Genomic DNA, 23,850 nt, shown 5'->3' with positions numbered 1-23,850 from the left:
TCCTCTTCTTGGATGCATCTGTCAGACAACTGAGCTCTTAGATGAGAGGGAACTATCTAACTAGGAATGTGCAAGAAAAGGTCTTGGGACAGAGTTTTTTATATTCACACTTCCTGGCTCTCACAGATATTTAGCCTGCAAGGTGGAGACAGTGAAAAAAGAAACTATCTGTTCCAGCCAACAGCTGAAAATTGAAAAAGAAAATATCTATTTCAACCAACAGCTTAATCTTTTATGCAAAGACGGAATTTTAGAGGACAATCCATATAGACAAGCTATACAACATCCTTTTCACATTAAGACAGAGACTAATAATTGTGTAGTATTTCAAAATAAGATGTTTGATCTGTTACATTCAGGAAGTATTTTTAAAAAGTGTGTATAGAGTCCTCTTAGTCATTCTGGTTTTTCTCGTTCTTGTTGCTTTCCAATTCCCAAACTCTAAGACAATTATATAGCAAAAAGAAAATCTAATTAGGTCAATATTTAAGCTTTCTTGAAACTAGCTAATAAGTGGGCAGCATGGGCAGAGTGTGTTGGTAAAAAAGAAAGGAGAATCTCCGGTTTGCTCTTCAATGTGCATATAATATGACAACTGACAAGCTGACTGGTTGACAATAGGAAACCTTAAAGTAGGGAACATACTGATTATTCTTCTGCATAGACAAGGTAATGAGCTTTCGCATGTCCATCTCACTATCTCAGTTACTAAATAATCAAAAATTTCTAGATAATACTATAGTTCACTAGTGAAGTGCACAAATAAAATGTCAAGGTCACAATTTACTTGACTATATTTGTTTTGCTTAGTTACTACTTATAATTCTCTTTTTTTTTTGATAAGGTAAATTGTATTAATCAAAAGGGTGAGAACTCCCGTATACACGAAGTATACCAAAGACGTAGAGAATTTACATCAGAACATGATTCTCTACAAAAAACGCCCAATCTTCTATACAAGTAGGGGCTAAATGAGTGCACCAAAAAGCGATCAAAGATAAAAGACTATTCTTAAGATGTGAAAAAGGAGACTCAATCTCCTCAAAAGCTCTCCTATTTCTCTCCCCCCATACTACCCACATGAGAGCTAACGGGGCGAACTTCCACGCTTTCTGCTTTCTTCTTCTCCGAAAACCGCCCCAGCTATGTAACATTTCCTTTACAGTGCTTGGTATCACCCATTGAACACCAAAAAGATTCAGGATTGCCCTCCACAGAGCAGAGGACACAGGGCAATGCAACATAAGGTGATCAACTTCTTCCCTGAGCTTTTGCACATGTAGCACCAACTAACAAGTGTAATTCCCCTCTATTCGGAGATTTTCAGCAGTCAAGATCACTCCCCTTGCCGCTAGCCATGCAAAAAAGCACACCTTCGTGGGCGCCCTAGGAATCCTGATCGAGGAGTATGGAAAAGTGGTCTCCACTCTGACCAACATACTCTGGTAAAAGGACTTTAAGGTGAACAAACCATCGCCACGCAAGCCCTATCTCCAAGAGTCACAGGATGGCTGAAGCCTGTCTTGCCCGTATAGCAGCGCCAACAAAACTTGGAGCTCCGTAATCTCCCAATCTTGCATGTTCCTCCTGAATGAGAGGTCCCATACTACCCCTCTTCAAGCTCCTTGCGAATCTGTTGGACCATCAGTTCTTTCTGGTTTGAAACTCTGAAGACATGGGGGAAGGAGACCTTGAGAGTATCCTCTCCACACCACCTATGATTCCAAAAGCTGATTCTCCTTCCATCTCCCACCCTGTAAGTGATGTTGCCACTGAATGCTTCCCAATTCTTCATGATACTCCTCCATATGCCACACCCGAAAGGTGTTGTGATCGCCTTGGTCCTCCAACCCCCTCCCGTTGAGTCGTACTTTTCAACTATGACCTCCCTCCACAGAGCATGCTCTTCTACCCCGAATCTCCACAACCACTTCCCCATTAAAGCTCTGTTAAAAACCCTAAGATCTTTCACTCCAAGTCCACCCCACTTCTTTGGGGAAGTGACTGTCTGCCAATTCACTAGATGAAACTTTCTATTTCCATCCGCCGTATCCCACAGAAAGTTCCTTTGAAGTCGCTCCAGTTTTTTTGTGATGCTCCCCGGTGCTTGCAACAGTGATAAGTAATAGGTGGGCATACTCGATAAAGTGCTTTTGATAAGCACTTCCTTACCTCCTTTTGACAAATACCGTTTCTGCCACCCTGCTAATCTTTTTTCAACCCGTTCGATCACTGGATTCCAAACCGTAGTATCCTTATATGAAGCGCCCAAAGGGAGACCCAGGTAAGTAGTGGGAAGGGAACCCACCTTGCATCTGAGAATACCAGACAAGGCATCAATATTAGTAACCACACCTACCGGGAAAATCTCACACTTGCCGATGTTGATTTTGAGTCCTGATACTAACTGAAACCACTGCAGGACCTGCTTCAGGTAGGTCAACTGATTCATGTCGGCATCACAGAAAACCAGTGTGTCATCCGCAAAAAGCAAATGTGAGACTCTTCGGGCACTGAGCACCCCAATCGGAGCTGAGAATCCTCTCAAGAAACCTCCGCCCGCCGCACGATCCATCATTTTGCTCAGAGCATCCATCACTAGAATGAATAACATGGGGGATAGGGGGTCACCTTGCCTGAGACCCCTGGAGCTGCCAAAGAAACCACACGGGCTACCATTAACCAGGACAGAGAATCTGACTGAGGAAATGCAGAGCTTTATCCACCCCCTCCATCTTTCCCCAAACCCCATCCGCATCATAATGAATTCCAGGAACTCCCAATTGACATGGTCGAAAGCCTTCTCAAGATCCAACTTGCATAGTAAGCCGGGTTCTCTATTTTTCCTTCTGGAGTCTACAAGTTCATTTGCCACCAAGGCAGCATCCGGTATCTGCCTACCTTCCACAAACGCATTCTGGGAGGACGACACAGTCATGTCAAGTACCTTCTTAAATCTGTTGGAAAGCACTTTAGAAATAATCTTGTAAATGCTCCCCACGAGACTAATAGGCCTGTAGTCTCTGATACAAGATGCACCTTCTTTCTTAGGCACAATAGTAATAAAGGAAGCATTGATACTTCTCTCGAAAACACCATTCGCATGGAAGTATTCAATAGCTTCCATCAACTCCCCCTTGATGGTGTCCCAGAAGAACTGAAAGAAAGCCAAAGAGAAACCATCAGGCCCGGGGGCCTTATCGCCAGCACAACACGACACAGCCTCGTGCACCTCCTCCTCCTCGAAAGCCCTTTCTAGCCACTCGCTGTCTCCCTCCCCTATATGGTTGAACTCTACTCCCTCCAAAGTCGGCCTCCAACTAACTTCCTCTTTATATAAGTTCTCATAAAACCCCGTTATCGCCCCTTTTACCTCCTCCTCTCCCTTAATCCTCACCCCATCCACAACTAAAGACTTTATGAAGTTTCTCCTTCGATTTACGACCGCCACCCTATGGAAAAACTTGGTATTCGAATCCCCCTCCTTTAACCAGAGCACCCTCGATTTTTGCCGCCAACTAGTCTCTTGAGCTATTGCTAATTCGACTATTTCCCTCTTAACCTCCCCCAATCTCTCTTTCTCAGATTCGTCTAACTCCCCCGCCCCTTCCCCTCTTTCTAAGTCCCCCAATTCATGCATAAGCTCCCTCATTTTAACCTCTACCCTCCCAAAAACCTCCTTATTCCACCTAATAATATCTCCCTTTAGTAATTTGAGTTTCTTCGAAAGACGGTATTAAGGTGACCCTGATACCCCGTAGCCTGTCCACCATTCTTTCACCTTGTCCCCGAATCCTGGCACTTTCAACCACATGTTTTCGAATCGGAAGGGAGCAGCCTCGCGAAGTGGTCGGAAGTTGGAGGTTGATGGATGGGTGAGGTCGGAACAGCCTCACGAAGAGGCTGTCTGAAGGAAAAAAGTTGGGATCTGGCCTGGAAAGGTGTCACGCGCCGGCGCGTGGGCTAGGGGTGGTCGGAGATCTGCCGCGCGTGACGGCGCGTGGGGTGTCAGATCCCGGCGATTCTTTTTCGGGTAGTGTCGCGACAGGGTTGGCTCTCGGATGGTGGTGGTGAGGTCCTAGGGTTCATGATTCATGGTGGTGGTGAAGGGGTGGGTTGGGGTGTCTGTGTGCTACAGTGTTATCCAGTATGGTACCTGAGATATCTTGAGCTTAAAGGAAGCACGTCCACTAATTACTTTGCTTGGTCTATCAGAAGAAGCGTATTCAATTCCATCATAATTCGTAAGAAGAGGTGCCTCATCATCAACTGGCTTCTCAACTGGTGCTTCGTCATTATAATTCTCTCATCTGTCTCTCGCTCTATTTAGGAGGTGTAGACTGCCTAATTATTGGCATCAATAGACTAGACATATCTAATTTTAGTGAGAGTTTTAGAGTCGTGAGACCAATTAGTCCAGGTGTTCTTTTTTTTTGATGAAATAAGTTGCTTCATTGCAAGCATCAAGGAGATTCAAAGTTACAAGAAGGATCAAATTTAGCTCCATTACAATATAACAAAAACCTGCCCAGGGAGCTAACCAAAAGAATCAAAAGTAGAAAGGGACTAAATTAGAGTAAGTGAGCCAATGAAGTCTAGAAGGGGAATAGCATTATTTACAGGGCCTAGAGTACTCCAACCAAATAGATACACAAGACATTTAGCTTTAAGAGCATGGATTGGAGTTGAAATGCCATCAAAACATCTGCGATTCCTTTCTTGCCAACAACAACAACCCAGTAAAATCCCACTAATGGGGTCTGGGGAGGGTAGTGTGTACGCAGACCTTACCCCTTAGCCCGAAGGAGTAGAGAGGCTGTTTCCGAAAGACCCTTGGCTCAAAAAAAAAAAGGACAAAAGGGCAAAAAAGAGACAATATTAGTATCACAACAACAATCATAGGATAAATAGAAACACCATGAAATCTAGAAGAAGGATGCAAAGCAAAGGGAGACAATATTAGTAAATATTAGTATCACCACAACAATCATAAGAACAATAGGTACACCATGAAATCTAGAAGAAAGATGCAAAGAAAAAGCGATAGCTAGTAAATAGGACATGCACTGAAAAGTGAAATAGTAAGCCACAATATTGACACTAGCTATCTCAGACAAAAACCCTACATGGCTAGTCCCACAATGGTACGAAGTAAGGCACGACTCAACTACCTCCTAACCTACAAACCTAATACTCGACCTCCACATCTTCCTATCTAGTGTCATGTCCTCGAAAATCTGGAGTCTCGCCATATCCTGCCTGATCACCTCTCCCCAATACTTCTTAGGCCGCCCTCTACCTCTTCTCGTGCCCTCCACAACTAGCTGCTCACACTTCCGTACCAGAGCATCTAGGCTTCTACTCTGAACATGTCCGAACCATCTAAGCCTCGCTTCCCGCATCTTGTCATCAATGGGAGCCACGTGCACCTTCTCCCGAATATCATCATTCCTAATCTTATCTATCCTAGTGTGCCCGCACATCCACCGCAACATCCTCATTTCTGCTACTTTCATCTTCTGGATATGTGAGTTCTTAACGGGCCAACACTCAGCCCCATACATCATGGCCGGTCTAACCACCGCTTTATAAAACTTACCTTTGAGTATCGGTGGCACTCTCTTGTCACACGGGACTCCAGATGCTAACCTCCACTTCATCCATCCTACCCCAATACGGTGTGTGACATCCTCGTCGATCTCCCCTCCCCCCTGGATAACCGAACCAAGGTACTTGAAGCTGCCTCTTCTCGGGATGACCTGCGAATCAAGCCAAAAAATGCATGCTGGGATCATCTTCCAGACTTCTTGATGGCTCTGTCAACTTTCCATCTGCTCCATCCTTCTACTGCCTCCTTAATGCCCTGAGGTTGTGTCCAGCTAAGCCCCAAGATTGCTAGAAACATATTCCACATATTTGCTGCCATTGGACAATGCAAAAAAAGGTGGTTGACTGACTCAGAGTTTTGCTGGCATAGGTAGCATCTATTCACCAACTAAAAGCTCCTTTTACAGAGATTATCTTGAGTTAAACAGGCTTCTCTAAGGGCTGTCCAAGTGAAGCGAATAACCTTTGTGGGAACTTTGTCCTCCAAATGAGCTTCCACGGCCAAGAGTCTATGATTCCATTCTGTTCACACATATACCTATAGCCTGCCTTGACTGTATAGGAGTCTGCACTACCTCTTCCCCATCTGAGCTTGTCTGGGATCTGATCACTCACGGAAAGAAAAATTGTCCAACTCCCAGTCATGCATGTTTCTTCTAAAGAGAGGGGCCCATGTGTTTTCTGATCTATATTCCCTAACTGTAGAATTGGGACCTTATCAAAAAAAAATTCCCTAACTGTAGAATTGGGATCACTGGCTATCTGAAATAGTAGAGGGAAGCTCTCCTTCAGTGGGCAATTTCCAAATCAAATATCCTTCCAGAATCTAACATGAGAACCATTCCCAACCTTGAAAGAGACATTCTATGAAAAATCATCCCAAAGGCTACTGATGTGTTTCCATAACCCCACTCCATGAGGGGCTCTGCTTAGTTTAGTACACCAATGACTTTGTTGTCCTTGTTTGGCTATCACCACCTTCTTCCACAGGCTGGTATCTTCCTCCCCAAATCTTCCTATCCATATCATTAGCATGCTTTTGTTGTGCTTTGCCAAATCTTTGATACCAAGTCCGCCGAGTTCTTTGAGTTGGGTTACTTTGGACCACTTGACAAGGTGGAACTTATGCCCCTCACTATTCCCTTTCCAAAGAAGGTCCTCCTGAGCTTGTCCAGCTGCTTGAACACCTTACTAGGCATAGGGTAAAGTGACATGTAATAGGTTGGAATGCTATCCATAACGCTGCTAATCAAGGTTAGCCTGCCACCCATAGAGAGATACTGCAGTTGCCATGTTGCCAATCTCTTCTCCACCTTTTTTATCACTCCATTCCACACTGCAGTAGACTTATACTTTGCTCCCAATGGTAAGCCTAGATATGTGGTTGGGAAAGAGCTAGTAGCACAACATAGAACATCAGCTAGCTCCTCTAAGTTAGGAACTTCATTAACAGGATAAATCATACTCTTAGACATGTTGATATGAAGCCCTGAAACAACTTAAAAAATGAGCAGGGTGAGATTAAGATATCGGACCTGATTGAACCCGAGATTAAGATTAGTCCAGGTGTTCTTAGAAGACGGTTTTGACATTTGTCTACAATCAGGATGTGAGCTACTAAACTCAAGTGCTTGGGATGTCTTGAGATATTTATTTATTTATTGGATCAGTAAATTATGGGATGTCTTCAGTTTAGACCCTTCAATTGTTTTTGTATTTCTTTTTGGACTTGGTCTCTGTTTCTATACAGGCTTTGCAATTTCCATTTACATTCTTTTATGTCCTATATTTGAAGGTATGTAACGCATTTACTGATAGAAAGAACCAGTATTCTGCTTGGTGGTTGGAAGTTTTACATCATATCGAGCAAAACAAGGACTCCTCAAATGAATTGATCAGGAAAATAGGAGAAGCTGTGTCTGGGACGCTAAACACCTCTAGGGCATCAAAAGTTGCTTCCTGGTTAGTGATGCATTTATTCTTTACTCTAGGGTCTTTTCTTGTCCATCAAAATGATTTGCTATCATTACTGTTTGATGACAATTGTTGAGAAAGACCGTATGAATTAGCATTACTATTGCAATATATGAAGAGTTGCAATTTCTTGCATCTTTGCCGGATTTTTTCTTGTTATCAACTCTGCAGTTGCTTTATCTATATTATTATAAAAGCATGAATACAATGTTGGTTGACCAAAATAACCCTAAATACTTATTTAGCTAAGCAATATAATGTTGGATATAATTGTAATATCGGATATAATTCTTTACCTAAAGAGGACAGAATTATAGTAATTCGTTTTTGAACAATAACATCACTAATATGCATAGTTTAGAAGATAGAATCCTTCTTTTCGGACAACAATGACTACATTCCTAATGATATTTGGATAACTTACGCTAAAATAGCCTTCACCTATTGTCTGCCAATATAACCAATAAATGTATCTGCCATAGGGTTTTAGTGTATAGAACCTAATTATTTGGATAATTTGATCTTTTCCTTATTTTATTTTTTTCTATTTGAACTACATTCGCAATTTAATCTTATGTTAACTTATTGCATGAATCCATTTAGAAAAAGGAGTAGGTAAAGATTTTTTTTTTTTAAAATGATTAAAGAAAACTTAAAATAATATTTATTTTAAGGAAGTTTTAAAAGATAATCAAATTAAGAACCCCCTTTAAAGAGTATTTATTGAAACGATAATGAACTCAAGCAAGAAATCTATACTTATGGTGGAATTTAATTAAAGTTATAATTATGCCTTATTATAATTTTAATGAAGATCAAATACCTAATATTAGCCGTGCAATTTAGTTTTAAAAGAGTCGTCAATTTAGTTAGAGTTGTGGTTAATGACTGATTGTAATTTCAAGAGAGAGAAAATAGGAGTAAAAAGGATTGATAAATTTAACTGTTATTTAATTTTGAGTAAATTATAAAAGGCGAGCATTTAAAATAACAATATGTATTGTTTCGCCTACAATAATAATCAAAACTAAATAACAAACTACAATAGGTGCTCATGTAAGTAGTTCAAATTCCAATTACTACGATCAGGTGCTCACATAGTGAAGAGCTGAAGGCATAGCATCGGACAATGTCAATCGAACCATGCATGCTAAGTGAGTATTTTAGGACATGTTCAATAGACGATGAAGCACTAATGTACTATATAGGAACAAACTATAAAAAATTATGTGGCTATAAATCATTAATAAATTGGAAAGTTTAAAGTAGAATTGTTACATATGAAATATAGAAAAATATTATTCTTTTTTGAATTAATTATAAAAAAAAGTGTGTCACATAAATTGAAACAGAAGGAGTACTATCTTATGCAATGTAGTGTCATGTATGCACATAACAGACAAAGTTAAAAATAATCTTCATTTGCATACAATTTAGTTTTGAAGAAAACTGCATTTATAGTACTAAAAAAACTTAGATCCCTCAGATAGCTTATGTAATGGCATAAAGGATGGTCTATAGAGGTCTTAACAATAACATCGTATAAACAAAAATCATGATATAGGTCAATGTGCTTTCAAATATATGTTTATTCCGAGAATTCAATTTTCATATCTGAAAATGAAGTATATTCTTTTAAATTTGTTGAAAATTATTGTTATCTCGTTTGTAATTTGCAATGACAATAAATAAAGCATATGGACAAATGTTGGAGTTATTTGCCGTAACATATTTTCTCACACATACAATTAGATGTGGCACTTACAAGAGGGGATACAGTGTCGGCTCTAGGGGAAGCCACTAGCAATTGCTTTAGGTCCCTAAAATTGAATGGCCCAAAATTTTCTAAATTTTATATTACTCCCTCCGTTTCAATTTAGATGAAGTAGTTTGACTCGACACAGAGTTTAAGAAAAAAAGAAAGACTTTTGAAACTTGTGGTCTTAAAAGGTTAAGGGTAAAAGATTTGTGGGGCCATGACATTTGTGTGGTTATAAAAGCTTCTCATCAAGGGTAAAATGGGTAAAATGAAGAGTTTAAAGTGGAATTATTTTCAATTGTAGAAATGTATCATTCTTTTTGGAACGGACTAATAAGGAAAGTGTGTCATCTAAATTGAAACAAAAGGGAGTACATATTATAAAATTATTAATAAAAGATACTAGATTTTGTACATCTTTGTTTGGAATATGATAGAGGTTATTCAAATAAATAAGTCGAGTTTTTAATGAATATGCAATATATAAAAATAAATAATTTGATGACGACTTTGATTATTAAAGAACGAAGTCTCTTGTAGTATCTTTTAAAGTTGATTATTTCTTATAAGAGTGGATTAAGACGTGTCACTTCAAAACACACTTGAAATATGCTAAATGTATAAAATTATATTGACATTTATTTAGGGGTATGAAATTGAGATTATAAGATTATGAGCATTTATAAAAATGTTATTTTAACTGTCAATATATATTTCTTATAAAAATACTATCTAAGCCTTAGTGAGTAGAATTATCAAATATTTGCAATGGTGAGAACTAGCAGGTAAATTAATGACCGATAAAGATACCGACAAGATGGTCGGTATAACATCGTTACAAAAATATAAAATAAAAATAATATATTAAATTATATTAAATAAATTTAAGATTTGGCTTTAGGCCACCGATATCATTGAGCCGCACCTGAAGGGATATCAACGTCGATAACAAAAGGTTTGATCATGATGGAGCAGTCAAAGCATCAAAGAGAACATACACCGTAACATCGCTTATAAAGACGTCTTAGATAGGATACGATTACATTGCATATTTCTATACTATATCTAACTAACTAAAGTAAATTGATCATTTTGCATATTAGATGATGTCTAATTATTTTGAATTCCAGTTGGTAATGTGACTGAACTTATATATATAATATTATTTTTATCCTTATTACTGTTATTATCGTTATTATAAAAGTAAACATGTTCAACGCGAAATGTCGGTGGATTGCATATTTACATGCAATTATTAACGTGCAACGCACGTTTATAGTAACTAGTATGTAAATAAGGGGCAAAGTTTCTTTCGAACTCGTTTTTCCTTTTCCCGGAATCATCTTCTCTAGTGTGGTCCTATTTGGTACAATGGTTGGGTAGCACATAAATTGTTTTGTTCAGTAGCTTAAGTTTTGTTTGCTAACATCTGGTAACACATACATGCTGTAAATGCTGAACAAATGTAGTGATTGCTCATACTGTTTCCAATTTGTGTCAGACGCCTCACCCTTATTGTTAGAGATCAAAGAAAGTAAGCAGACTTTCAAGGTTGATCTCTGCACCCTTGTACAACGACATGTATATAGTTTGGCAGTGACAGAAGCTTAATATAAGCTTCACTTTTGTGTTGAAATCGTAAGGGCAACGGATCTGTTTGTGGCGGTGAGGCCTAACGAATGGTGTCAAAGTAGGTAAGAGTTCAAAAAAAGAGAAGAAATTAGATCACAGTTCTGGCATTACTTTTTGAGCGACATATGAGCCACTTGTAAGGTTGAGCACAGGACATGGCTTCACCTTGTGCTTAGTTGCATGAAGCACGCTGTTGTTTGAGGTAGGGCTTGCAAACACAAGGGCTTGTAAATATAATTCAGTTGTACGGCTGGGTGAGGATCATTGAGGCCTGTCACAAGTTGCACTGGTGGGTCCCCAAGCTAGCTAGTTAACTCACATTTGTCCACAGGACCAGCGTGTAAAGATATGGCTTGCTACCGTCTACATGCTTTTTTTTGGGAAGGTGAGAAAATCAAGCAGCTGCAGTAGCACTTCAATAGGAATTATACCAATAGATCTTTTTTCTTTTCGCAGTAACCATGAAGCCGAAAGATGTAGCAAAAAATTATCCAAAATAGTCTCTAAACTGTGCGGTTTCACCAAAATGGTCCATAATGTATAAGGGGTGAAGCACTAATGATCCTCCAAGATACCTTTAATCAAAACCTATGGATACCATCTATGTCTAACAGAACAAATTAGAGAAGTCAAAAAATTGTCCTTTAACTTTGCTTCTTCACTCAAATAGTCCCTAGTATAATAGAGAAGGAGGATGCTCCCAGGCACGCTTCCCGAGACTCTTCTCTCCCATCTTCTTCCTAAGACTACACCACCCTCACCAAGAGCCAAGCTTCCCGCGTCCAAACCCCAGTGACGGCAAATGAGCCCTCACGTGCCCTCACGCACGGCCAACTCGCGTGCTTTTCCGGCGAGATCTCAGCCACGCGCCGGCGCTTGTGGCTTTTTCCGGCGACTTTTCAAACTTTTTTCTTCAGACAGCCTCCTCTCGAGGATTTTCCGAGCCTTCCTGTTTCGGTTTCACCAAATTTCGACGTCTCTTTCTTTTTCCGGCCATTAAACATCAGATTCCGGCGGAATCTAACATTTCTTTCTTCTAAATCAGTATTCACCCACTGTGATTACTACCAAACCTCCTTTTTTCACATAACCTAAGCAGAAGTTAGCACTAATATGGGAGAAAACAGGATATACTTCAATGCCGGCTTCAAATCTTTCGATATCACCAAATGGAATTCCAACAAAGACATATGGTTTGAATGGGTGGAGAGAAGTCGCAATATGATGAGACGCTCATCCATGGGCAGAAAGACAGCGGAATGGATTTGCTACGTACTTAAAGAAGCATCGAAAGATCACAAGAATTTAGTAAAGAGATGGAAAAATAAGGACCAACTGACAGAATATTTCTGTACTAGGAAATTCAATGCCCATGGAAGGTATATGAGTATTTTGTCATTAAAGGGAGAAGGAAGATCAGTCATTATTATCCCAGAGTTGGCCTCGAATGCAGGCTGGAAAGACATAGCATTTAAGATAGAAAGATTCATTTATTATGCCCCCAAGCTGAATGTCACAGTACCACCCAGAAACACGGTGGATACCTACCCTTATGTCAAAGCAGTTAAGGAGATTAAATGACAATCCAATACTCTCCGAGAGGCAGATGTCAGTACAAAAAAAGGAGATATCTCTATTTTGGAACCACCCGGAATTGAGGACATTGGTTTGCTGAAAAGATGCATTATTAGGTACTTTGGGAAGGAAATCACTGAGAGACCCTCATTAGCAGACATAAGGCGATGGGCTACTGCTTCATGGAACAAAGCTTTTGGGGTCAACATGTATGAGATGACTGGTAACATGTTTCTATTCGAATTTCCGAATAGATACATGGCTGAGCAGATTCTTCAAGGAGAATGGAGATGGAAAAAGTTCAAGTTTCATCTGGAATGGTGGAACTACATTGTTGGCTGCATACCAAACTCTCAAATTGTGAAAACCTGCTGGATTAGAGCCATGGGGATTCCCCTACATCTGTGGTCACAAAAGATCTTCAAAGAAATAGGAGATCTCTGCGGGGGATGGATAGCTACTGAAGAAGAAACTAATCTCAAAAACCATCTCAAGTGGGCCAGAGTTCAAATTGCTGGTGATGGCAGAAAGATACCTAATGAGATCGTGATTGAAAGAGAAGGGATCAGATTTTTCATTCCAATATGGGCTGAAAAACAGGCAAGATTTGAACTTAAGTCGTCGGAAAACCTAGACAATGTCGGAGAAGATAAAGAAACGAAACTCACAAGAGACCAGTGGACAAAGGAACCCTATAAGCAACTAATGGATAAAGGCAGTCAAACAGCTGTAGACGTGATGGGCGAGAACATGGGGTGTAATGTATTGCAAATTAAAAATAAGGGAAAGGCACGTGTGCAACACATGCAAGGTCCAAGTGATCTGGGCCTTAATGATCCAAATACTGAGTTGAAATTAAATGGGCCTGATTCTGCAGCCCAAGTCATTTTTAATGACCTTTTACGTGAGCCTACCGAAGAAAAAAGAATGACGCCTTTTATTGAGGAACTGGGCAACGCCTCTTGCTCGAAAATTCAAGAAACCAACGCAGGGGATCTAATTCCCACTGCAAACCTCGAAATTATGGCACATGCAATACCACACATGAATTGCGACCAGCCAGAATGTGTAGCAGAGACAAGAAAATCGGGACAGAAGGCAGGGGAGGATACTATATGCATGAAAATGGGGGAAGATCAAGTTGATACCAGATTGGAGCACCAACAGCAGTTATGTCACCTCAATTCTGATCAAAATTGGGAGGTGGAGGAGGTTACTCCTCTCTCAGTACAACACCACAATTCAGTAACGGAAAAAGAGATGGATGCGACACTGTGGGTACATCAGAATATGATTAAATTGGGAAAAATGTTCGGAGTAGATTTTCAAGGCCATGAAGAAGAAGCACTGGAGTTACTCATGCAAATTGACAGCTGTAGACAAGTTAGAAGATTGGAGACAGAGGTGAAGGTGAAGAAACAAAGGTTCAAAGGCTCACTGGAACTAAAAGGTTTGGCCTCTTTTGATTTCAAATTTAAGAGTGATGGGAAAAGAAATAGGGGAAAAGATCTGTCTATTATTGCAATATGAAGATCAATTTAATAACATGGAATGTAAGGGGATTAAATGACAAGAAGAAAAGGGAGATCATAAAGAGTCAAGTACTCAATTGGAAGGCAGACATTATTTGTCTGCAGGAGACAAAATTGGAGGGGGAAATCAAAGAAATTGTCAGTCAAATTTGGGGTGGGAGATGGGTGAGGTATGCATGTTTAGAAGCTAGTGGCACGAGAGGGGGAATTTTGTTACTATGGGACTGCAGAGTATGGAAAGGGGAGGTGTTACAGATTGGTGCATACACTTTGACATGCAAGTTCGAGGCTCTTTTACAGAACTTCCAATGTCATATAACAGGGATATATGCTCCTAATTGCAGAATAGAAAGAAGAACAGTATGGAGGGAAATTGGTGCAGTGAGGGGCCTGATGGAAGGCCCTTGGGCAGTTTGTGGTGACTTTAATGTCACAAGGTACCCCTCTGAAAAACGGGACTGCTCGAGGAGGTCCAGTGAGATGGTGGAATTCTCAAATTTTATAGAAGACATGGAGTTGATAGATCTTCAACTCGAAGGAGGCTCCTACACTTGGTTCAAAGGGGATAATCATACCACTGCTTCTAGAATTGACAGATTTCTAATTTCAGAAGAATGGGATGATAGCTTCAGAAATATCAAGCAAACTATCCAACAAAGGCCGATCTCTGACCATACCCCTATGGCCCTACGTTGTGGTGCTTGGGAGCAAGATAAATCATACTTTAAGTTTGAAAATTGGTGGCTGAGTTCCGAAGGTTTTGATGACAGAATCAGGAATTGGTGGTCTTCTTTTGAATTTTCAGGAAGACTAGACTATATTTTAGCTTGCAAACTAAAAGCTCTCAAAGGTAAGTTAAAAAAATGGAGCAGAAGTTGTAAGGGAAATCTGGGAATGCAAAAATCAAAACTGCTGAGTCAATTGACAGGTTTTGATGCAACACAACAATCAAGAGCTCTGACAGAGGAGGAATCAGTGAGGAAGGCAGCTATCCTCATGGAATTTGAGGATCACCTCAAGAATGAAGAAAGTGCATGGAAACAGAAATCAAGGGCCCTGTTGCTCAAAGAAGGGGATAGAAATACAAAGTTTTTTCCATCGCACTGCCAATGCACACAAGAGATGCAACAATATTGACCAACTAGTGATTCAAGATGAAACAGTGGAGGAGCCAAACAGATTAAAGAATGAGATCATTGAATTCTACAAAAAGTTATACACAGAACCTGAAGAGTGGAGACCTGCAGCCAATTTCGACAATTGTCCCATAATTTCAAAAATTAGAGAAGGTGTCTTTACAAAGCAAATTTGAAGAGCAAGAGGTCCTGAGCTGCCTGAAGATGTGTGCAAGTGACAAGGCCCCAGGTCCTGATGGATACACAATGAGCTTTTTCATTAAGTACTGGGATATTTTGAAGCAGGACATCATGGAGGCTTTCAACAACTTTCATTCCCAGGAGATGTTTGAGAAAAGCTTCAATGCAACATACATAGCTCTGATTCCAAAGAAGACGGGGGCCAAAGAATTGAGAGATTTCAGGCCAATCAGTCTGATAGGGAGTTTCTACAAGCTGCTCTCAAAAGTCTTGACTGAAAGACTTAAGAGGGTGGTAGGCAAACTAGTAGATGCTCAACAAATGGCTTTTATCAAAGGAAGACAAATAATGGATGCAGTGTTGATTGCTAATGAAGCTGTGGACTCAAGAATCAAACAGAAAAAACTAGGAATTCTATGTAAACTAGATATTGAGAAGGCTTATGATCATGTCAACTGGAGATTTCTGCTGAAAATGTTAGAACAAAGGGGTTTTGGACAGAAATGGGTCAATTGGATAAAATTCTGTATCTCTACTGTTAGATTCTCCATTCTCATAAATGGATCTCCTGTAGGCTTCTTCCCTGCTTATAGAGGTCTAAGACAAGGTGATCCCTTATCTCCCTTCCTTTTCATTATAGCCATGGAAGGCTTGAACAACATGATTAAGGCAGCTAAAGTCAATTTATGGGTTAAAGGTTTTGGGGTTGATAGGAATGGATCAAACAGTCTAGAGATCACACATCTCCAATATGCTGATGATACTCTAGTCTTTTGTGATGCTGAAGAGGAGCAACTGAGGTTTCTGAGGATTATCTTGGTTCTGTTTGAGGGAATCTCAGGATTCCACATCAACTGGAGAAAGAGCCATATTTATCCCATTAATGAAGTTTATAATATGGAGCAACTGACATTTGTACTGGGAGGAGAAGTAGGGTCTCTACCTACTATATACCTTGGGATGTCGTTGGGTGCAAGATCTAAATCCAAAGAGATTTGGAACTAAGTTATTGAAAAATGCGAGAAGAAGCTGTCAAGGTGGAAAGCACAATATCTATTAATGGGGGGAAGGCTAGTCTTAATCAACTCAATATTAGACTCACTTCCTACTTACATGATGTTTTTGTTCCCAATTCCAGCCGGAGTTATACAGAGATTAGACAAACTCAGAAGATCATTCCTTTGGCAGGGGAATAAGGAAAAAAAGGTCTTCTATTTGGTCAAAAGGAAATCCCTCACAGTGGCGAAAAGGAAAGGTGGTTTGGGAATCAGAAACTAGAAGAATCAAAGCAAGGCTCTCAAAATGAAATGGCTATGGAGATATTCTCAAGAATCCCAAAACTTATGGAGCAAAGTGATCAAAGCTAAGTATGGTGAGGAAAATAACTGGGTGTCTAAGAAAGTCAGCACATCATATGGAGTTAGTGTGTGAAAATCCATCAGGGCACTTTGGCCTACAATGAAGAATCACACTTTCATTAGAGTGAATAATGGAAGGAAAACATCATTCTGGAATGATAACTGGTTGGGACATAGATGCCTAAAGGAACTTTACCCTGATATGTTTGGTTTGACACAAAACCAACAGAAGACAGTAGCTGAAATGTGGACTTTTCAAGGATGGGAACTCACCCTTAGAAGACTGTTTTATGATTGGGAGATAGCAAGATTAACTGACCTCTACAACAAGTTGGAAGCATTCAAAGGAATACAAGAAGGGGTGGACTCACTTGGGTGGCAGAGGCACAATAGAGGGGTCTATCAGGTGAAGGCAGCATATAAGATTTTGAATCAAAGTGATCTACAGATAAATGATTGGCCATAGAAGCATATATGGAGAACCAAGATTCCCTATAAGGTAGCTTGTTTCACTTGGCTACTAGCAAATGAGGCTGTCTTAACCTAGGATAATCTCATAAAGAGAGGAATCTCTTTGTGTTCAAGATGCTTTTTATGTGGGGAAAATGCGGAGACAGTTAGCCATCTATTTATACACTGCAAGATAACAGACCAATTATGAAAATTTTTTATTAGTCTAAGGGGTATTTCATGGACAATGCCCTGCAGGATTACAGAAGTTCTTTTTAGTTGGGAAGAAGCTGGAGCTGAAGCAACTAACAGAGATAGATGGAGGACTGTTCCAGCATCCATCTGGTGGACAGTTTGGAAAGAAAGGAATGCTAGATGTTTTGAAGACAGAAGCAACTCAGTGCAGAAGATCAAACTCAATTGTATTCTTCTTTTTTGTTTTTGGTGTAAACAGATTTACACAGAAGATACACTGTCAATCCTAGACATACTAGGATCTTGCTAGGACTGCACACTAGCACATCCAGCTAGCATTTACCTGTAAATATGGTTCCCAGTACAACCTATGTACTGACTTTATTAATATATACTAACGTTATCAATTCAAAAAAAAAGTATAAGGAGAAGGACTTATAGTTATCCAAGTTCTCGAAATTGGTGCACATGTAGTCAAAGGCAACGGGAATTTCTCAGATCATTTCTCCTCTATAGCCAATTACTCTTGAACCCAAACTAAGAGAATGTGATAACAATTCAACACAGGAACAAGAAATTAATGGAAAGCAATTAAAGGGATAGAAGATAGACGCAAAGTTTGATAAGAAACTAGCAATAACTAGAATTAAACAACCTTAATCACCTCTAGCAAAATCAAACAAAGCACTTATACTATTAGGCTATGTTACTCGGACTCTTCAAAAATGTTGTTGGGTGCGTGTTGGATCCTCCAAATTTAGTGCATTTTTGGAGGATCCGACACGGGTGCAGCAGCACTTTTGGAGAGTCCGAGTAGCATAGCTATTAGGATCCTCAAGAGATTGGAACTCTTGCAAATCCCAGGGCAAGTCATAGAAGCAATTAAGAGATAATCTAAGAAAATACTCACCAGTGTTCATAACCAAAACTTGATATCAATATTCATCAAAAGCTTTAGTGAAAATGAACAGGTCTTAAGAGTATTTATACTCTAACTAACTATTACACTAGTTGCCCAAAATAACCACTGAAAGGGCTTAAAATGTCATTAAATGTTGGTTCCGTCCAGGCTCCATTTGACTCCTCGAATGCCCTTCGTCTTCACGGTCTGGGAAGATTCCCGCTTCCTTTTGTCTCCATGGTCGCCATTCGTGGAGGGGCGGTCTCTTCACTGGTGGCTTCTGCTCGACTCCATGAAGGCATTTCATCTCCCCAAACCTGGGACGAAGGCCTTTCATCTCTACGAAGCTGGGACAAGGGCCTTTCATCTCCACGAATCTGGGCAGCTTCCAGAAGCTGTTCAAGGCATTCTTGTGTGCTTCCTTGCCCCAATTCATGATCTTCCCTCCACTCTAAAATTGTATAGCATGAAGTGGACTTTCCAAAGGGTCATTAAAAGTTCCCCCCTTCATCAAGAACAATCCAAGCGCATGTAGCTCCCTTTTTTTAATTAAGTAAGAGACTTTCGTTAAAGGATCAAGAAGATGCATATAAAAAGAGAATACAAGTAAATAGAGTGTGACCGCTCATGAACAACAACAAAAAACCTATGTTAAAACTAAGGAGCAGACACAGTCCAAAAAATGATCACAACTAGATACAGGTGCCTGATTGAGCCAAGTAAAAAGATTAAATAAACATTTAGCTTTAAGAATATGGTTTGGAGTTGATATCCCATCAAAACATCTGTTACTCCTTTCAGTCCAGATGCACCAAAAAATAGAAGCAGGTACCAAAAGCCAAGTTCTTTTGATAGATTTGCCAACTCTTCATGAACACCAGCTTTCATAGGCATCTTTATTACTATTAGGCATGACCTAGGCTAGTCCAAAAATTGAGAGGAACATTCTCCACATATCTGCTGGAACTGCCCAATGGAGAAAAGAATGCCTCACACTCTCTGCCTCCAAGCGCTTGTAGCTCCTTTGTTTAACTTTCTAGTGAAGGCCCTTGTAGGTGTAGGTATGGGATGGAGTGATCAGAGACAAACCTCAATGGAGAAATTTGTGAGCAACGAATGAGTTTCAGCTGAAAAATGAAGGAGAAATCACGCTGTTTGAATGTAAAAGCAGCCTTCTGAATCTTCAAGAAGTTTGAATATATCATATATGGACGAGTTTCTGTTGCACCATGTTTGTTATGTTAAATGTAGACCTATTCCGTGGGGTAAGGTAGGGGAGAAGGAAGAGGAGCAACGAAGTGGTTGGTTAGACAGAGAAGTGAGGCGGAGAGGCAATGGTTGTATTTGCTGCAAAAGTATGTACATCTGTAGCCAAATACCAAAAATTTCAGACTGTATCCCTAACCTACTCCTGTAGGGCATTATACTAACATTGATTCAGCATCATCTACATATTTACGCCAAAACAAAAATAACAAAACACAATTCATTTTGATCTTTTGGCTGGAGCTTGGTTTGTCTTCGAAACGTCTTGAGTTCCTTCCTTTCCAAATTGTCCACCATATGCATGCAGAGATGGTATTCCGACATTTTATTTATCTTTTAGTCATCCCTGACCTGTTCCAGCAACCCAGCAGTTCACAAGTTTTATTAGGCATCACCCAATAAATTCCCACTGTGTTTAGAAATAGTTTTTGCAGCTGGTTTGTAATATGACAGTGCAAGAATAGTGGTCCAATAGTTTTCTGCCTCTTCTCCACATTGATAGCACCTTGCAACATAATTGGATGCTTTCTGCAAATTTTTCTTGTGTTAGACATGCTTCCTTAATTACTAACCATGTAATAAATGCAACTTTGTATTCCATATCTTCTTCTGTTCTAAGAAGTCCTCTTGCTTTACCTATCAAAAAAAAAAAAAAAAAAAGAAATCCTCTTGCTTCAGTTAGAAGCTAATTTTGTTCTACTTAACTCTTTTGAAAACCATAGAAGATGAGAGTTATGCTATTCAAGGAAATTATAGTATGTTTGGATCTTAGGCCGGCATAGAAAATCAAGCTTATACTTTTGAAGAAAGAAAAAAAAAATCCACTTTCGTATAGATAGTTGATCTGATTTTTTAGAAGCTCAATGCCTTTATGAAAAAATCTTTTTAGAAGGTAAATTCTGAACACTGTAAATTTTGGCACCATCTTGATGTATTGTCAATGAGGTATATCATAGAAAAGCATCCTACTATTGTATGTATTTTTATTAATACTATAGAAATGCGTAATCTACCATATACTTTCTTTAGAGAATGAGTAGTTTATAGCTTTTGAACATGAAGTGGGTCTTCTACGTTTTTCAGCTAAAAAACGGCGTTGATCATACTTTTGGGCATATATAATATTCGTGATCTCTGAATGCTCCTTTTCGCTCCTTTCTAGTGTTTTCTTGTGGTTTTGGGATTGGGGACCCGTTAGTGGCTCCTCATAAGAAAATCAGCTTTCCTCTTTTATCATTAAAATCATAAAGAAATCAGCTTTCTTTTGTTCTTTTTTAGGTATTCCATGTTTACAAGTGTGTCCTTTCAATTGTTATCTCAGGAGGTAGAAATGCCAATCTTTTTCTTGCCAATCATTTTGCTAATAATGTACTTTCCGACATTGTTATTTGGTACAGTTTCCGCAGCATAACTGCTTTGAAGATTTATATTCAGAGTGGTTTAGATTCATTGGAAAGTTCAAGGGAATCTTTACTTGTTAAGCTTTTTGAAATTGACAAGACAATGGGCAATCCTAGGAAGGAGGATATTGCTCGTGTTAGATACTGTCCGGAATGCTATGCTGATGCCGATGGGGTATTATGTGTTCACTGCGAATTAAATGACTTGTTCCAGGTCTGATTTTCTAGTATCTTTTTTCTTACTTTTTTTTTTTTTTTGACTACTGAAGTTATCCTGTAAGGTAACTAAATATTGTGATGTGTATCATATTTAGAATTTTCTCCAGGTTATTGTGGCTTAGTGATATTGTTATTGTACTTTCTCCAGGTTTATGAGGCCAGACTTTTTCGTCTTAACAAGGGGAAGCGTGGAGAGGTGATTACATCTGCTGAGGAGGCTGTAGATCTGCAGAAGAAGAAGTCTGCACTGAATCGTTTCTATACTACTCTAGCCCGAACAGACAAAAATTCAGGTTCAGCTACCGCCGAATATGAAGATTTTGGAAAGAAGAGGGACTTAGAGGACATTATGGTGCGTAATGATCATATATTGCTTCTGCCTAAAAGAATGATTGTTTTCACTTTGGCTATAGCAGCAGCAGCCTTTGCACTTCTGCACCTTTCTGTCAAGTTCTTATATAGACTGCCAAAGACTGGAAGAAGTTAAAAGCTCTTGTCAAATTTTGTCAGATTGTGGTGTTCATAGTAATATAGAATATGTTGAGCCAACGACTGGAAGAAGCTAGAGCTATATCCAATTATTAAATGTGGTTATAACTACTCTAATGAAGGCAACAGACTTTGGTTATTTACTGCTGTTAATTCCTCTTCCACCTTCTCTGGTGAGATTGCTGTTAGCGGTGCTCAGCCTGAGTGGTTTCCCTTTTACCTTGAATGACTTGGTCTGAACCTCTCACATCCACCCTGTAGTTACAAAGTACATATTTATCAAGAATCATGTATTTCATGGAGAGAGATTCTGCTACAGACTTCTTTGAATTGCAAGAAAAGACTTAATACTATGATGTCAATTTAAATGTGTCGCATCTTCCACACATTCTGAATTTACAATTGCAAATTGAGTTCCCCAATATCATATATACGAACATTTCTGTATCTTTTGACTGGTGTGATATGGAAAATTTGGATTTCAGATTTGAGCATGAGTTGCGTGTAATATCTCATTCTTTGGTTCTCCGTTTCCTGTCATTAGTCAGGATAAGACCTGCATAGTTCGAAGCTTTGACGTAGGCAATCCTTAATGATTGTGCAATTTAATAGGTGTCGAAAGCTCCATCTGATTTGGAAGTAGTGTTGGGCCTTATTAAAAGCAACTCCAGGGGCCTATTAGATGCTGAAGGTGTATTGGCAGCCAAAAAACAGCTGCAGCTTCTTGAGGTATCTCCAAATCAATGCCCTTGTCAGAACAGTTGTCTTTTTTATTTGATTTTCCTTTGGAGATTCCATTCTTATGGTCTATTAAAGTCTGTTCCAGAGAAATACTTCACAACCAGCATCTTGACGACATGAATACATGTGTATCTTTATGTAAGGTATTTCACTCTATAGTTCTGTGTAGGGGATGCGAAAGGAGTATGCTCAAGCAAGGCTCCTGTCGACAGCTCAAGCACATGTTCTACGTGCTCATGATGAGATTATGATGGCAACTTCTCGACTACGCCTAAAAGAGGATGAGAATGACAAATCTATTGATGCCTTAGATCAAGGAGAATTAGATGCAGCCAGTGCTGAATGGTCCAGCGAAAAGTTTTTCTTTTTATCTTCTTTGTCAAGAACAAAGGGACAACTTCGCTACTTAAAGGTAACAACAGAAGGTTTAGAGTTTTCCAATGTTTAATATGAATTATTATGAAATTCAGGAAAAGTCACCTGGACGTGTATTCATATCACGCTTCGGTCTTAGACATTACTGGAACTCCGCATTTCGCAATTAAACCAGTTTGGTCTAAGAACTAATCCCAGTCAGTTTGTTGTCTAATCAAAGAAGCAACTCGAGTTGTTGGAGTTTTAAATTATCATCAAGTTAGTGCAACATTTAGTGATGAGACAGTTGACTTTTGAGAATGCTGTTATTTAGGCACTGATAGATTAGGTAGATTAGGTCAATTGATGTTGCATTTCAAGGAGAGACAGATCCCTTTCTCAGTTCTATATCAAAGGCTTAGGACATTGAAAATATGGTGCAACTGTGAGTGTTCTTTATGATAGATGGTGACGAGTGAATGCCAAGTAATGCATCATGTCTCTCTTATGGTACATTTTTGAATTTTGGTAGGTTTGTGATTGCTGATAAAGTTCCAAGTTTGGCAACATTTCTGACACTTTGCACAAAAACCTTTCTCTTGATTCTAGAAAATAAGTTAGATACTCCTGATGTTGCCACAATATTCTGTTCCTAAATGGTCCTGAAATGTACCCAAGAAGAAGAAAAGGTCGAAGACACTTGAGTCTATGTTTGTGCATGTATTTCTTTTGGCTTGTGGAACCCCTCCCCCACCCTCCCCTTTTTGCTTTTAAGATTTTCGAGGCGGATGCAGGCATTTTTCATCTTTAGTTACTCTTTTCTCTGATATACGAAGAGAAAGCCAACTTACACCCTCCCCTTTTTGCTTTTAAGATTTTCGAGGCGGATGCAGGCATTTTTCATCTTTAGTTACTCTTTTCTCTGATATACGAAGAGAAAGCCTACTTACCAGTGACTTTGGATGTCTAATTGTTCGGCACTAGAATCATATAAAGCGGCATCTCCCCTTCATATATCAAGTTTACAAACAACTGCTTCTTATCTGCATTAGCAGTTTTCGAACTGATTATGTGTGTTCACA

The 23,850-nt window shown here is 39.4% G+C and overlaps 2 protein-coding genes across 6 annotated transcripts in view; one reads left to right on the top strand and one right to left on the bottom strand.

Annotated features, from left to right (window-relative positions):
* The window catches only part of LOC104100457 (uncharacterized), a 57,149-nt gene that overhangs the window by 14,923 nt on the left and 18,376 nt on the right, over positions 1 to 23,850 (top strand). For all 5 annotated transcript variants that reach the window (XR_011414754.1, XM_070197078.1, XM_070197077.1 and 2 more), the window contains exons 11-15: positions 7,403 to 7,569; positions 20,963 to 21,179; positions 21,333 to 21,536; positions 22,286 to 22,402; positions 22,584 to 22,826. Coding sequence is in view for 4 of the 5 variants with exons in the window: in XM_070197078.1 (XP_070053179.1) it covers positions 7,403 to 7,569; positions 20,963 to 21,179; positions 21,333 to 21,536; positions 22,286 to 22,402; positions 22,584 to 22,826 (948 nt within the window). In the remaining variant the exon portion in view is untranslated. The remainder of the gene's footprint in view (positions 1 to 7,402; positions 7,570 to 20,962; positions 21,180 to 21,332; positions 21,537 to 22,285; positions 22,403 to 22,583; positions 22,827 to 23,850) is intronic.
* Positions 1 to 23,850, bottom strand: part of LOC104104949 (uncharacterized) — a 52,426-nt gene that overhangs the window by 19,265 nt on the left and 9,311 nt on the right. The window lies entirely within an intron of this gene.

This window comes from Nicotiana tomentosiformis, chromosome 3 (assembly GCF_000390325.3).
Source record: "Nicotiana tomentosiformis chromosome 3, ASM39032v3, whole genome shotgun sequence".
NCBI classification, from domain to species: domain Eukaryota; kingdom Viridiplantae; phylum Streptophyta; class Magnoliopsida; order Solanales; family Solanaceae; genus Nicotiana; species Nicotiana tomentosiformis.
This window is presented reverse-complemented; position numbering and strand designations above follow the sequence as displayed.